This window comes from Temnothorax americanus, unplaced genomic scaffold, assembly GCF_048541705.1.
Source record: "Temnothorax americanus isolate GAGA-0224 unplaced genomic scaffold, ASM4854170v1 Scaffold4, whole genome shotgun sequence".
Classification (NCBI taxonomy): domain Eukaryota; kingdom Metazoa; phylum Arthropoda; class Insecta; order Hymenoptera; family Formicidae; genus Temnothorax; species Temnothorax americanus.
Genome location: NW_027509547.1, coordinates 1,432,795 through 1,446,287, shown reverse-complemented (window position 1 = coordinate 1,446,287; position 13,493 = coordinate 1,432,795). Strand labels below are relative to the sequence as shown.

Below are 13,493 nucleotides of genomic sequence, written 5' to 3'. Positions count from 1 at the left end.
AACGAAAGCCGACATATGATATCGAGAAGCACCAATTTCGCGATATAACGAGCACTCGTTATATCGCTGGAACGGCCTGAAGCTTTTAGAAAGGGAGCAGTCGCGAATGGAGAGACTCTTAGGTATGATTTCTACACGAGTTATGAGAAATTTCGTGAATATAAAAAAAAAAAAAAAACATTTTGAAAGATTCGTAGAGCTAAGTGGGCCACAGCCTGGGATCAAACAGAGATATAACCGAAGACCGATTGTTATATCCCACTGCTAGTGAAACCATTTGAGAAGAGAAGAACGGCGATATTTTGCCGCGATAAGAAATATCTATCAGGATGGATACGGACTTACTGCTTATCCGTGTGCCGTATCGTCGTTGCGTACCAGTGGGGATGAGGGAGTCAAGCTCAATAAGAACTTGGAAATTCAGGTCAAATTCAATAATCAAGTTTTATTTCTAGGATTCGAGTAATATTTATTCAAGGAATAATATTTCATACATTTGTACTTGCAAATTAATACCCGATTAGTTAGTTTCGAATTTCAAATCGATTACCTGCAGGATTCAAGATGTACTTATAAGCAATTTCTAAAGAATCGAATCTTTTACAAGTAATGCTTGAATATATTACGTTATAATATGTCATTATATAAAATTGTATAATGAAGAGAGAGATCTCCCCCCAGCAAACACCAAGTAACACATACTATAGCACATATGTGTTATATTGCATTTACATTCTTGAGAAAATTATAGCTAGCATGTTTTCTTGATGTTTGCTGGGATATTGTGTGTGTGTGTGTGTGTGTGTATATATACACATTATATTTTTTACACACAACATTTTTAGTAAAGTACTCATTAAAGATTCGAACATATTTGATCCAGGTTCCAAGTACTCATAGAGGGTTCGAATACGTTTCGTTCAGGCTCGAGTATACTTGAAAGTATTGCTTTTATCCGCATCCGGTCCACATCAAATTTTGGACACGAAACAAGTCCGTATATCTGTCTTTAGAGCAAAGAAGAAAGAAGGAAGGAAAGAGGCTGGCCTCGGTGTACTATATCTCGGGATACGGAAACCTATACAAAAAAGGAGGAAGAAGGAGAGGAATAAAGATGTGAGGGAAAATATGTCCTTGTCTGCGTCCTCGTTATCGGCACGAAGAGTCGGTTTTTCTGGACAATGTTGCGTCCGCGATAAGGTTGAACGGACGGAGAGCCATTCGCAGATCATCGGTTATTTTCCGAGGTTCAATCCCGATAAGAAACCGCGCGGAAAACTTACTTATCGCATCGGCTAATCGGAAACGTCTCGTTTCGATCGAGGATGCTCAAGGACTCCCGACGCCATCGCCCGAACAACATCGCCGAGACGTTGGCGGAGTTCCAAGACTCTTTTTTTTTCGTCTCTAAATCTCTTGCCGGACACTTGTCTTTGTGTCGCTTTACAGGAGACGCGGTCGTACCGGATTCTGAATTCGAAAGAGAAAGAAAGAAAGAAGATAATGTGTAACGTGCCCGCAAAATAGGCGAATAAATGACCGAGAGGATTAGACCAACGTAAAAACCGGCTTAATTAAACGTCAAGACATTTATGTCGACTTGAACTTCTCGCGTGTAATCGTCCGGCATTCCGAGTGAGTCGCCGTGTGTTACGTACGTGTGTACAAGCGTGCGCGAGTCGACAACGTTATCGCTCGCGGCAAATTAAGCGAAATTATATTCGCCGCTCTAGAAGGCAAAATAACGAAAGCGAAATTTAAGGCGGAGGATAATCGGCGCTCGGCTCCGAGCCCTTCTCTCCCATTATCTCTTTCTCGCTCTGTCTCTCGCTCACTTAATTTCATATACGTAAATACATATCCGTTGCATACACCGCGCCGCAAATTCCCGCATAATAAATCTATAGGTAGATAATGTTATTCGCGCGATTCCGTGGATGCGATCGTATAAGACATCATCAGATATAGGGATAAGTTTTTGTCGATGTAAGAAAAATGAAATAAAAGTCGATTTAGTAGTTTAGGACGTCGAGATATTTATGAGCTAACTTTTCGAGTGTTTCGGCATTTTTAACGAGCCGTCCTCGTGTGTGTTTTGTGTATTTATGCGACATTATTAGACAAATGTAACTTTTATATCGAGGAATTATTTGTATTTCGTGTTAAAGCGAACTTAAAATATCTTATCGCATTCGCGATAAATCTTAATGTTAATGAGGAGTGATTATGAGACACGAAGAATTCAAATTCAAAATTTAAAACTTGAAATTTTGAACATAAATTTAAACCTTTCCCAGGTAGCAGGAGACGTCCAAAGGCGTCTTAATGGCGTGTTATCGACGACAGAGATGTTATCAATACGCCATTAATATGTCACTTCTGCCCTGGGTCAGTTTAAATGAAAAATTTAAGACTTAAAATTATCGACGAGAGATGGGACTCGCGTTATAGAAGTAATTCTACCGCAAAGATCGGAGATATAAAGCTGACGTTGCTGCAACGGTATATCTCACAATTGTGCGGAATTGCACTAATCGTCCATATCTTGAGGAAAAAAAAAAAAAAACCCGCGCTCGTATGGAAGTAATTTACCACGTAATACGAGGTTTGCCGCGAACGCGAGTGGAAAACCGCGTTGTGAAAAACGAGGGCCTATCGCGATTGGTTTTCTCAGGGAAAACGCTGGACCAGTTTAGGGTGACCTCGATTAAACGTATATCGGGCGATATATACCTGTACCGTTTTATTAGCGCACGCGATACTATCAATTTCCTTATCGCGCGAGATCGGTGTTCGACAGAACAGATTGGATTCGCTAAAATTCCATGCAACGCAGTTTGGAACATTCGAGTCAAATTATAGATTTAAGTTAATCGAAGCTCGGTCGAGAAGTCGCCCCTTATATCCTTGCAGAAATTTAAATACCGTGAGTATTTGGCTGGCGATTATAAAATTTAAGGATTGTTTTTTCGATGCTTTTAATATTCAAAATGCCCAAAATAAGTAATCAATCACTAGCCGAATAATCGCTTACAGTATTGAATTTCCGTAAGGGCAATCTACGTCGGAAGTTAATCATCGGCGTGGGGATAATCAGTGGGGATCGGCCTCTAATGTCAAGACTGTCAAGACTGTCCGGAGCGAGCCACGAGCCACACGATGCACGGAGAGATCCGCTCGTCCGCTCCGCGCGGCTCGGCGGCGCGAAAGCGAAACGCCACAACCCGCGACCCGCAACCCGCAACGCCGCGCCAGGTTGCCAGACTGCCAGACTTGTCAGTTGTGCACGAGGCGCGAAGCAGTCCGGGCGGTCGTCGGCGAGCTTTCGGCTATACGATGGTCACGTTGCTCCCCCGTTGCAGCCGATAGTAGAAACGGAACCTCCACGCCGGCCCACGGCCCACGGCCTTTAAAAAGCCGCTTTTGCTCCAACGCTTTTTTGCCGTGCTCGTATACCGGTACGTAAACGTGTCTTCTATCTATTTTCTGCCCCCGGCTGCGTAATCGGGCAACTCGCGCTGTATCGATCGTCCCGCGATCCGCGACACGTACCGATGTATATACACGTCCGCCGGATAGTACGTGACGGTTCTTGTGCGTCCTCCGAAGTGGCGTCGAGATGCTTTTTGTCGGTTTTGTGAAACAAAGAAAGTTATATGTCTCTCATATTTCTAGTATGTATAGATAAAACGGATTTACGTGCATTTTTTATAGCCAAAATAATTATAATGTAACTATTTTATATAATATTTATAAATGTTTATAAATGTATAAAAAATATATATATATATATATGTGTGTGTGTGTGTGTGTGTGTGTGTGTGTGTGTGTGTGTGTGTGTGTGTGTGTGTGTGTGTGTGTGTGTGTGTGTGTGTGTGTGTGTGTGTGTGTGTGTAAAATAATATATATACATTTATAAACATAATATACAATATAATTGTTATACATATAAATATTTTTATATACAATTTTATTTACGAATATATTTATGAATATATATAACGCACACAAATACGTAATATACATGTGACATACGTGTGCATTCACACAATTGATTTCAGAAAATGATTTTCCAATTGGCGCGCCTCCGTTGCGTCACGCGCTTTACGGAGCCGCGATCGCTCTTAATGTATGCCTTTGTATTCGATACGCGCGCCGGAAATGATTTACGGAATTTATAATCTCGGCCGCGTGCCCGATTCAATCGCGAAAACGGCCACGTCTCGCTCGCTCAATTCCACGCTTCCGACGAGCGATTCTTAACGGAAACGACGCGTTGCGCGCGCCGCGCCGTTCTCCTAGCGGTCGCGTCGAAAGTTTCATCCCCCTTTATGCTCGACGTTTAATGTCCGGACACATAGAAAAACTTAACTGCTTAAGGGCCTTGGCACATAGAAAAACTTAAGCGGTTAAACTTAAGCGGTAAGAAATCAACGGTATGGATTCGCTACCGCTTAGGGCCGTGCCTTAAGTTCTTGACTGTGATTGGCTGATTTGCTTACTGCTTGAGTTTTACTGCTTAAGTTTTTCTATGTGTCCGGGCCTTAAATTTAACTGCTTAAGTTTTTCTATGTGCCAAGGCCCTTACGCGTCACGGGGCACGTAGGCCCCGAAGGATTCGAAGAAGTCGAGTCGCGCGTACGCATTGTAGAAAGCGTCGCGTCGGAGGTCGCGCTAGGCTCCTCGCTCCCGGCTCCAAACGATTCCCCGGATATTACCGTTAGAACGATCCGGCCGCGGCGCAGTTTCTAGCGAAGCCGCGGTGCGGTGGGGTAAAGCCCCTTGCGCAATGCCAGGCAACGGGCAATAGGAACAGGAAATAACCAAAAAATTGTTAATTATACAACCTAAAAAATTCGAGTGCTACGATTGGTTGGCAACGGGCAATAGGCACCGAATTTTCAACGTGACGGAAACTCTGCGTCTATTGCCCGTGTTATTATTTATTCTGCATTTATACACGATTTCTTATTTCTATTCCCTGTTCCTATTGCCTGTTGCCCAGCATATTGTGCAAGGGGCTTAAGTCGTCGTTCGTCATTCCCGCAATTGCAGGCAATGCGGGCATTTCAGCTCGTGAGCGTCCATAATTATTCTCCCCCCCTTCGAGATCCCCTCGCTCGTCCCCAACAAGGTTAGATCGATCGCGACCGTGAATTATAACTCGTTGCGGTGCCGAGTGCCGAGTGCCGACGGTAAATTAAGGGCCAATTCGTTTTAGTGACGCAAGTCGACGCAAACATCGTTCTATCCTTCTTGGCATTCAATGAATAACAAAAAGGGAGCTTTCCAGCAAGCGACACAACTCGACACAAGTATCGCTTTATCTTTGTTGCTCATTACCAAAAAAGAAAGATAGAACGATGCTTGTGTCGACTTGTGTCACTAAAAGAAATTGGCCTTAAATTATCAAAAATCATTTTCCGATGCGCGTTTTTCAGTGTCGCGCCGCGAACCGCGGTCTCTAGGAAGAAAAAAAAAGAGAGAGAGAGAGAGAGAGAGAGAGACAGGGAAAAAGTACCCAGGGAAGAGGAAAAGAGGAAACTCGCTTCCGCCTTTCGATCTGCAAATCCGCGTCTCGATATTCTCGATTCTCGATCGCGAACGGGTTTGGAAGCGTGTTGCCTCGACCTCGCTATTTCCCCCTCGCTTTAACGGGATACCGCAAGGTTTCTTTCGTAGCGGCGTAAAAACATAATTTACGAATGAAATGTGGATCGTCGCGCGTCGGTGCGGCTCCTTGCGGCCGTCCGTCACGCGGGCGTCACGCGTCACGCCAGCGCGCGGTCGTAAAAGTTAACGGCGACCCGCGACGTTAACTTACCGCGGATGACGCTTTTGACAAAACGTCCGGAATACACAATCGAAATGTGTGCCGAGAGACGTAGGCGCGTACCTGGTGCATTATTTTTGTGAAAGTAGGACGTACGGTCCCGCCGCGCTTATTCGCGCCGACTTCCACGTCTCCCCGACGCCGACGTGACTCCGCTTCCTCCGTCACTTATTCGCTGTAATATTCCGTCGCGCTTCGTGCCTCTTTCGAGGCGCAAAAGTTTCTTCGACAACGCTCAACGAACCGTCGATTCGGCCTATCGTTCCTATTATTCGGTGTATTCTCACGCGATATATTGTTTTATGGGGGGGGGGGGGACGGAAAGTTGAAGTTAATGGTCTATCCAGACAATCTTGCATATAGGTGCATAACCATAACGGATTGGTCTATTTCCTTACGCACATGCATATGGACCAATCAATTCTTTTACGCTTATGTTTATGCGCTATGCAAGTTTGTCTGGATTGACCTTAAGGCTACGGAAGCAGAAGCGAGTACTATTCTGCTTCCTTGGTAGTTTTTTTTTACTCGCGCATTTTTACTGTCAAACAATTAACAATTGTAATCGTGACGATGTGAAACAGAACGCGCTTCGTGTATTATCCGCGCTTTTAACGGCATGCGGTAGCCTTCGTAGCTATCGCGAGACGAGATAAGAGCGCATTTTATTAAGTTTTATACTTGTATGTTCTGCTTTTTTTTCCCCGTTGAATGGATCGGCTTTTTGCTCTAATTAACTCGTGTAAATTGATTATACTCGATCACGAGAAGAATGTTTTTTTCCTCTTACAACCAACAATAATAGTAATTGTAGCAAACATCGCGCGATGTACTTGCGTACTATCTTCACGTTCGGGTTCGAGACGACGCCGACGTTTCTCATAATAAATCGTTCAAAGATTTTATCGGTTTACGAAGAGAGTTTCTCACAACGAATATTAAAATTTTTCTTTCTAATATCGCGTGAAATGGAAAATTCTCGGGAGACTGTATAATTTCCACAACCAACAGTTACATTTTCTCCAGAAATACTTTAGTTCTTTCCTGGCAATTATTTGGAGCGTTCAATAAAACGTTTATATAAATGAGAGTAAATACTATCAATCTTTTGTTATCTTATTTTAGAATATCGGGGAGTTAAAAATTATATTTTTAAATTAACTGTTAAAATTATATATTTTTAACAGTTACATTCTCCCCAGAAATACTTTAATTCTTTCCTTATTTCGATGGTTCAATGAAAAATTTTAAATGAGAGTATAAATTCTATTAATCTTTTGTTATCTCATTTTAAAGTATCGGAGAGTTAAAATTATACTTTTATCAAAATTTACAGGACATTCACAATTTCTTTATCAAGTTCGCGCATTAAAAAAATTTACTCGTTAAGTAAACACGATTTCGTTGATGGCGTGTATAATAAATACGTTGCATCATTTTCGTAATCGTATAAATAATAACGATAGCGATTCAGTCTTTTGCGCAACGATAAAAACTACTTTCACACTCGCACACACGCGCGCACGCGCGCACACACACACACACACACACACACACACACACACACACACACACACACACGCACGCACACACACACACACACACACACACACACACACACACGCACACACACACACACACACACACACACACACACACACGTCGAAATCATAATGAATCGCAATGATATAATATATTAAGTACGTTAATGACTTCTTGATCCATGCGCCAGACTGCAAATAGTGCAAATAAATAATTCGCAGCCATAGATAAGAAAAATAAAAACGCGGGCACGCGCGATCGCCCGGATTTTGTGTGTGATTCTTTGACAAACGATTCGGAAACAAATATCCGCCGGGCCTTTTTTCTTTCTCTCTTTCTGCGCTCGAAAACGCGTGGTTGACAAATTACGCGAGATACACGTTTGTCGACACGTTTGAGCCTCCCGATCGCCAACCAGTCTCGCATTATGCCGGATGCATAATCGCGGGTTCGGGAGTACTCGCGGGCTCACGGTCGGAGTAAAAGTAAAAGTCGTAGTATATAAAATTCGCGACTCGTTGAACTTAAGATCAATGTGAAATGTGAATGTAACGGAAGGCCAATGCAAGCCGAAACATTCCTGTCCGCGCGCCAATCCGCTATTTTTGTCCTGGCGTTGACTCGCTCGTATGCTAATTTACAACCGTCACCCCGTCATCAATCTCTCTGTAGGAAATCGACAACGATTGGTCTATTAGCGGTGGACAAGATGAAATCTCGTCTCGAAGGAAATGTCCGTTTTTTTTTGCTTCCTCATAGAGGAAACTTTGTTTTCGTAAAAAAAATTTTTTTTTGTTTTTCTGAATGTGTTTGGAATGTTCTAAAATGTCGAAAAATTGCAATTAAAAAAAATGTCTGTATGTATGTGTGTGTGTGTGTGTGTGTGTGCCCAAATTTACCGAAATTTCTATAACTCCAGAACTGATCAACCAAATCTTAACGACGTGTATATGAAATAGGGGTAGAAAAAAAACTGAAGAATATAATAGAATTAATAAAAATTGCTAATAATCAAGGGGTTCTTTTTTAATAAAATTTTGAATTTGCAGAAATGTTTGTTTATGCTTTAATTTCCGCAAATTCGGAGATATCGATCTATTTCTAATTTTATTATATTTTTCAGTCTTTTCTACCCCTATATTTCATATATACGTCGTTAAGATTTGGTTGATTAGTTCTGGAGTTATAGAAATTTCGGTAAATTTGCTCTAACTTCCGCAAATATTGAGATATCGGGCTTCTTTATAGTTTTTAAGTGTGCAAGTAGAATCCTTTGCTCACAAAGCTTCCTCTATGAGGAAGCCAAAAAAATAAATATTAACAATTATACATTAAATAAAATAAAAGCTTCCTCATATACATTAAATTTATACATTAAATAAAATAAGCTTCCTGTGTAATAATGAGGAAGCAATGTGCAAGTTTGTAATTTGCACCCTTTCCTCTATTTTCGATTGCAGCGACGTATAATACGATTTGTGCGATTATAGGTTGCCGATGTCTAATTTTATCGTGATTGCTCTTTAATCGCGTATTAAGTCCGTGTCGCTGATACGAGTCGCCGGTAAAAAATTATGCAAAACATTTACGAGAATATAAATCCTTCGCTTTTCATGAATGCAATGCAGAATGAATAATGAGAGAAGAAGGTGTCGCACGGTATAATCGGTTTACGATTATTGTAATTGGTTGATAAGATACAGGTTCTCGTTACCTTGAGGTACAACAATCGCGTGAGAATCCACGAATCATGCTGTTTGAATAATGGAAGGAAGCCGCGGTCTTTACGTAAGCTCGCCATGCCGTGGAATTGCAATTTGCGCGAAAATACCGGATTACACGTACATATTTACGGATATAAACGCTGATGTGTTTGCCGGCAATGTATTAATTTACGGACGCGTCGAGAAACGAGTAAACAAATACACAGCTAAACGATTATCGATGTTGTAGCGATTTAATTTAAAAAGAATATATATATACATTGTATATATGCCCGACAAATTTCTGAAATATTGTAATATATGATAATTCCTGATATATGTTCCGTTTCATTAATTTTTAATCAAGTTCCGCGCGATTTCGCAGGCCCATAAGTTGCTGTCAAAAAATTAGATGGACATGAATTCATTGGTGAACGATCGACTTGCCGCAACTGCATTAGCATATGATACGGCGATCTCCGAGAAATCGAATCGTTGCGTCGTAAACAAAATTCCTCGAAGCGAGATGCGCGTTACGCCTCGTCACACTTTCAAAGTCCGATCTTGATATTAAAGGACATTACCATTGTCGTGTGGTTTCGCTGACAATGAGCAACGCGACGGGGCTTATCGTCGGCGTCGTGACGCGGATGACCTTGGAAACCGCGAAAGCTGTGTATCTTGTGTATCTCTCCCGATATACGGCTTCCCCGCGGTAAGATTTAGAGCACACTCGCGCGCGATTATGTTACGTACACACGAATGTGTGGTACGACCGCGATTTTGCTTCCGTCAGTCATTGGCCGCGTGGATGTTGCGCTAAAAGCTCTTGTGTGCGTGCCGGATGTTATTACGTAAAATAGATTTACGATTTACTTCACCGTTATTTGCAATAAATTCGCCGATGTCGTGAGTGCTTTGTGTTAGCTTAGCTGTATACCTGATAATCCGCGGCATAGGGTGACGAATTAAGGACGTGGCTGAAGATTATCTTATGAAACGCGCTTATGTCATTTCGTGTTTTTAAAATTTATGTAAATTGTAAAAATATTGTAGAATCTCGTCGTGCTGCAATAATGGCGACTATGCATAACTCGATTCTTGTACTTTTATTAAAATGATTGTCAGATATTTTTACCGTTTTTTTATTTAAACATTTTATTGTTATATTATCGACACTTTTATTATATTTTATTTATCAACTCGTAGATGAAGTTTATTTATTTATAAAAGAAAATATCTACCATATTATATTGGAAAAATAATTAATTTATCAATGAATCATAGGCGAGTTGCGATGAATCTAACTTCTTCCACGTATATAGATACGTATAATCATTTGTTGGAGTTTGATCGGTTTTATCGGTTTGACAAATTGGCATACGTTTGTGTTTTCCAGTTACTTTTAATTAAAATCGCGCTTTGTTTATCGAATAAAAACTCGCGTTACTTGTGTCGCTCTGTTTTTTTTCCCGGGTTCGTAACGTTCTGCATAGGTCATGCAATAAAGTATCCGATTGCAGATGAACATAATTTTGCGAATTTATGCGCATATCTATTAATCGCCGCAATTTAATTTACGAGCAACATTTAATTTTTTCAGAGTAGCAAGACTATTTAGTAACCTTGATGATCTTCGACGACGGAAATTTACATAAACTATTTTAATTTATTTACTCGCCGGCACATATTTAGCGTGCAAAACAACGGAATATTTAACGCGATCATCTGAAATGCAAATGGTCAGTCAAGCATAGTTGTACATACATATTATATACCATATGCCATGCCTTTCGCTTTTTAATCTATTCAGTTTATTATTATTATTGATTAATAGATTAAATTAACTTCACCCTCCGGATTTACAATTACCATCGATCTTTGTTTTTATTCCTCTCTCTTTTTCATATCTTACATTATATCTCTTATATAAAGGTTAAATCTTGATCTCACAGAAAACTAGGAACAATGGATAAGAAAGCTTATTAATTATAATTATCTCGAGGAGCATTAAAAATAATAATATAAGTAATTTAAGAGACTATTAGAATGTTAATTAGAACAAGACTTCGCGTAAAAATAGGCGTAAAAATTTATTGTTACAACAATTTTATTTCCTTGAAACGAATTGATGGGCGACAAATATTTTTGAGAAGCGTTTGATTAAAGAATTTGCGAAAATATTCTCATAAAAGGCTCTTAAGAAATTGTTCGTAAGATTGACAGAAAAAAAAAGAAGAAATTTTATGTCTTTTCCACCCGAGCGCCTCGAAAAGATCGTCAGAAAGACTCTTAAACAACTGCTCGTAAAATTTAGAAGAAAATAAATTTTATTATCTACGCCTCGAAAACTCAAACCGCTCATTTGATTTACGGATGGGTTCGTTCCTCAATCTTGCAAGCAGATTATATTAATTCTCAGCCGATTTGCAAATCGGAGCGCGGAGGAACCGCTTTCTTGGCCCATCGAACGAATTCTGTTTTCGTAGCTGATATCGAAGGCCCAATAACTCTGCTTCTTTGTATCGCGGGTTAACGAAGTCCGAAAAAATTCCGACCTTATAAAGCGCGCAAACAATTCGGTATCTTCTCCTTGTTTATTAAAGGACAATTGGGTTTCCCTCGTAACGCGCGCCACTCCCTCAACGCAAAATATTCAGTCGGACTGTGATAGTCCGATTGAGCAAGTTGGCCTTTTTTTTGCACAATTATTCTTCGACTTTGCGTTTACCCAGTCTTTCATGATTATACTCGTTCGTTAAAGTCGCAATATGTAATTAGTAATCTCTCATTCGCAGACAACAATGTAAAAGGTCGACTTGAATATCGAGTTGCGCGTATCAAATTGTCGCGTTACGCATTGCATATCGCAATGTGGAATTTTTGCATGTGAAATTTTTAATAAGAAGATAACAATAATGTTCGACATAATGTTTTACATCTCATACGAGAGCGTTTTTCCCCCCGAAGGAGAGATTTATGGCAGTGTAATGATAATGAAATAAACGGGGCGTCACGTTTATAATACGGTGGAGGTCAATAGTTAACCGAGATAACAAAAATTGTCTAGCGGTCGAGATTACGTCGTGTGGTAATTAATATGCGTTTCGCGCGAACCTGTTTTCCGATGACTTCGCGAATTAATTTCAGGCTCCATATAAGGCCGCTATATCTAGCGATACCGTCCGCAACTTTTTTTGCGTGCCGGGCTCTTTTTTATGCGCGTATTGTTTACTCGGTCATGAACGGATATCATCATTATCTTTCGCACATACAAACGATATTTTAACAGACGATTAGCGTACGTTTGCTATAATTATATAAATCTTAATTTGTATTTGTAATTCATTTTGACGGGCTCCTCTTGATTTATCGTTTCAGATTGAACTAATAAGGTATGCGAGAGCGGGAGTCATCGTGAACGCAGCGTCAGCGAAAAGCGACAAAATTTTTCGTCGGCGAACGAAGAAGATTTGAAAGAAAGTGCAGTGAAACGGACGTGCGCGCTGAAACGCGACCGAATGATATACCCGAGACCCCGTGACGTTTTCTCTTCAATTTTTATTGTCGTGTGCACGCGAGCGAACTTGACGTTTTGAATCATCCTCGTTATCTCCATTCGCCATGACCACTCCGACGACCCACTGCTCGCCGTCGCGGTCGTCGCTGAGTTGCTGCCAGTTCGACCGCAGCAGCCAGGACGACATGCGAGGACCGGCCATCATCGGCAACAACAATTATTTTCTCCAACGGGAGAAGCACTCCTTCCCGAAGAGGCCCCAGGTCGACCTGTCCTTCCGCGACATACGCTACCGCGTCAAGGAATGGAGCATACGCAACTTCTCGATCCGTAAGTACGTCGGAAAGCAAAAAAAGAAAGTATTAATATCACAATAACGCGACGACCGGGGGTCACATCCTACTCGCGACTTTAAGTGGCGGCAAAGCTTTGTTGATGAGCGCCTCTGTGACGGCGTGCACTTCATATATATACGTGACAACATTTCTCGGGGAAAATCCAGAAGGAAAAAAGAAACGGAGACGCGTCGATGATTTACGAGCCGCGTAATCAATTAAGAAAACGTATAGTGTCACTTTTATTTATTATCAAATAATTTTATGACTTTAACTGAATCTTGACTCTCACTTATCAAACTTGTATACCAATTACCGGATATCCGGCATGTATATTGATATGATAATAACTGTGCGCGACTTTAGTTCCATCATATACACAACGTTCTTCAGTGTTATTTTTCTCTGTCATTTCTAACATATCCTTTTCTATGACATACTTTTTCCGCATTATCGTTTGCTCCTTGGGTTATCAGCGCGCCATAAACTAAAGATTGCACTTACACTTCTCACAGCCTTAGCATTTTAGGTCAATATCGGTTAATTATTTTGCATTTGCA

At 40.8% G+C, this 13,493-nt stretch overlaps 1 protein-coding gene across 1 annotated transcript in view; it reads left to right on the top strand.

Moving 5' to 3' along the window:
- Positions 1–3,315: 3,315 nt before the first annotated feature.
- LOC143902501 (ATP-binding cassette sub-family G member 1) overlaps positions 3,316–13,493 on the top strand; it is a 26,006-nt gene continuing 15,828 nt past the window's right edge. The window contains exons 1-2 of the mRNA XM_077415462.1: positions 3,316–3,458; positions 12,460–12,928. Coding sequence (XP_077271588.1) covers positions 12,703–12,928 — 226 coding nt within the window. The 5' untranslated portion in view covers positions 3,316–3,458; positions 12,460–12,702. The remainder of the gene's footprint in view (positions 3,459–12,459; positions 12,929–13,493) is intronic.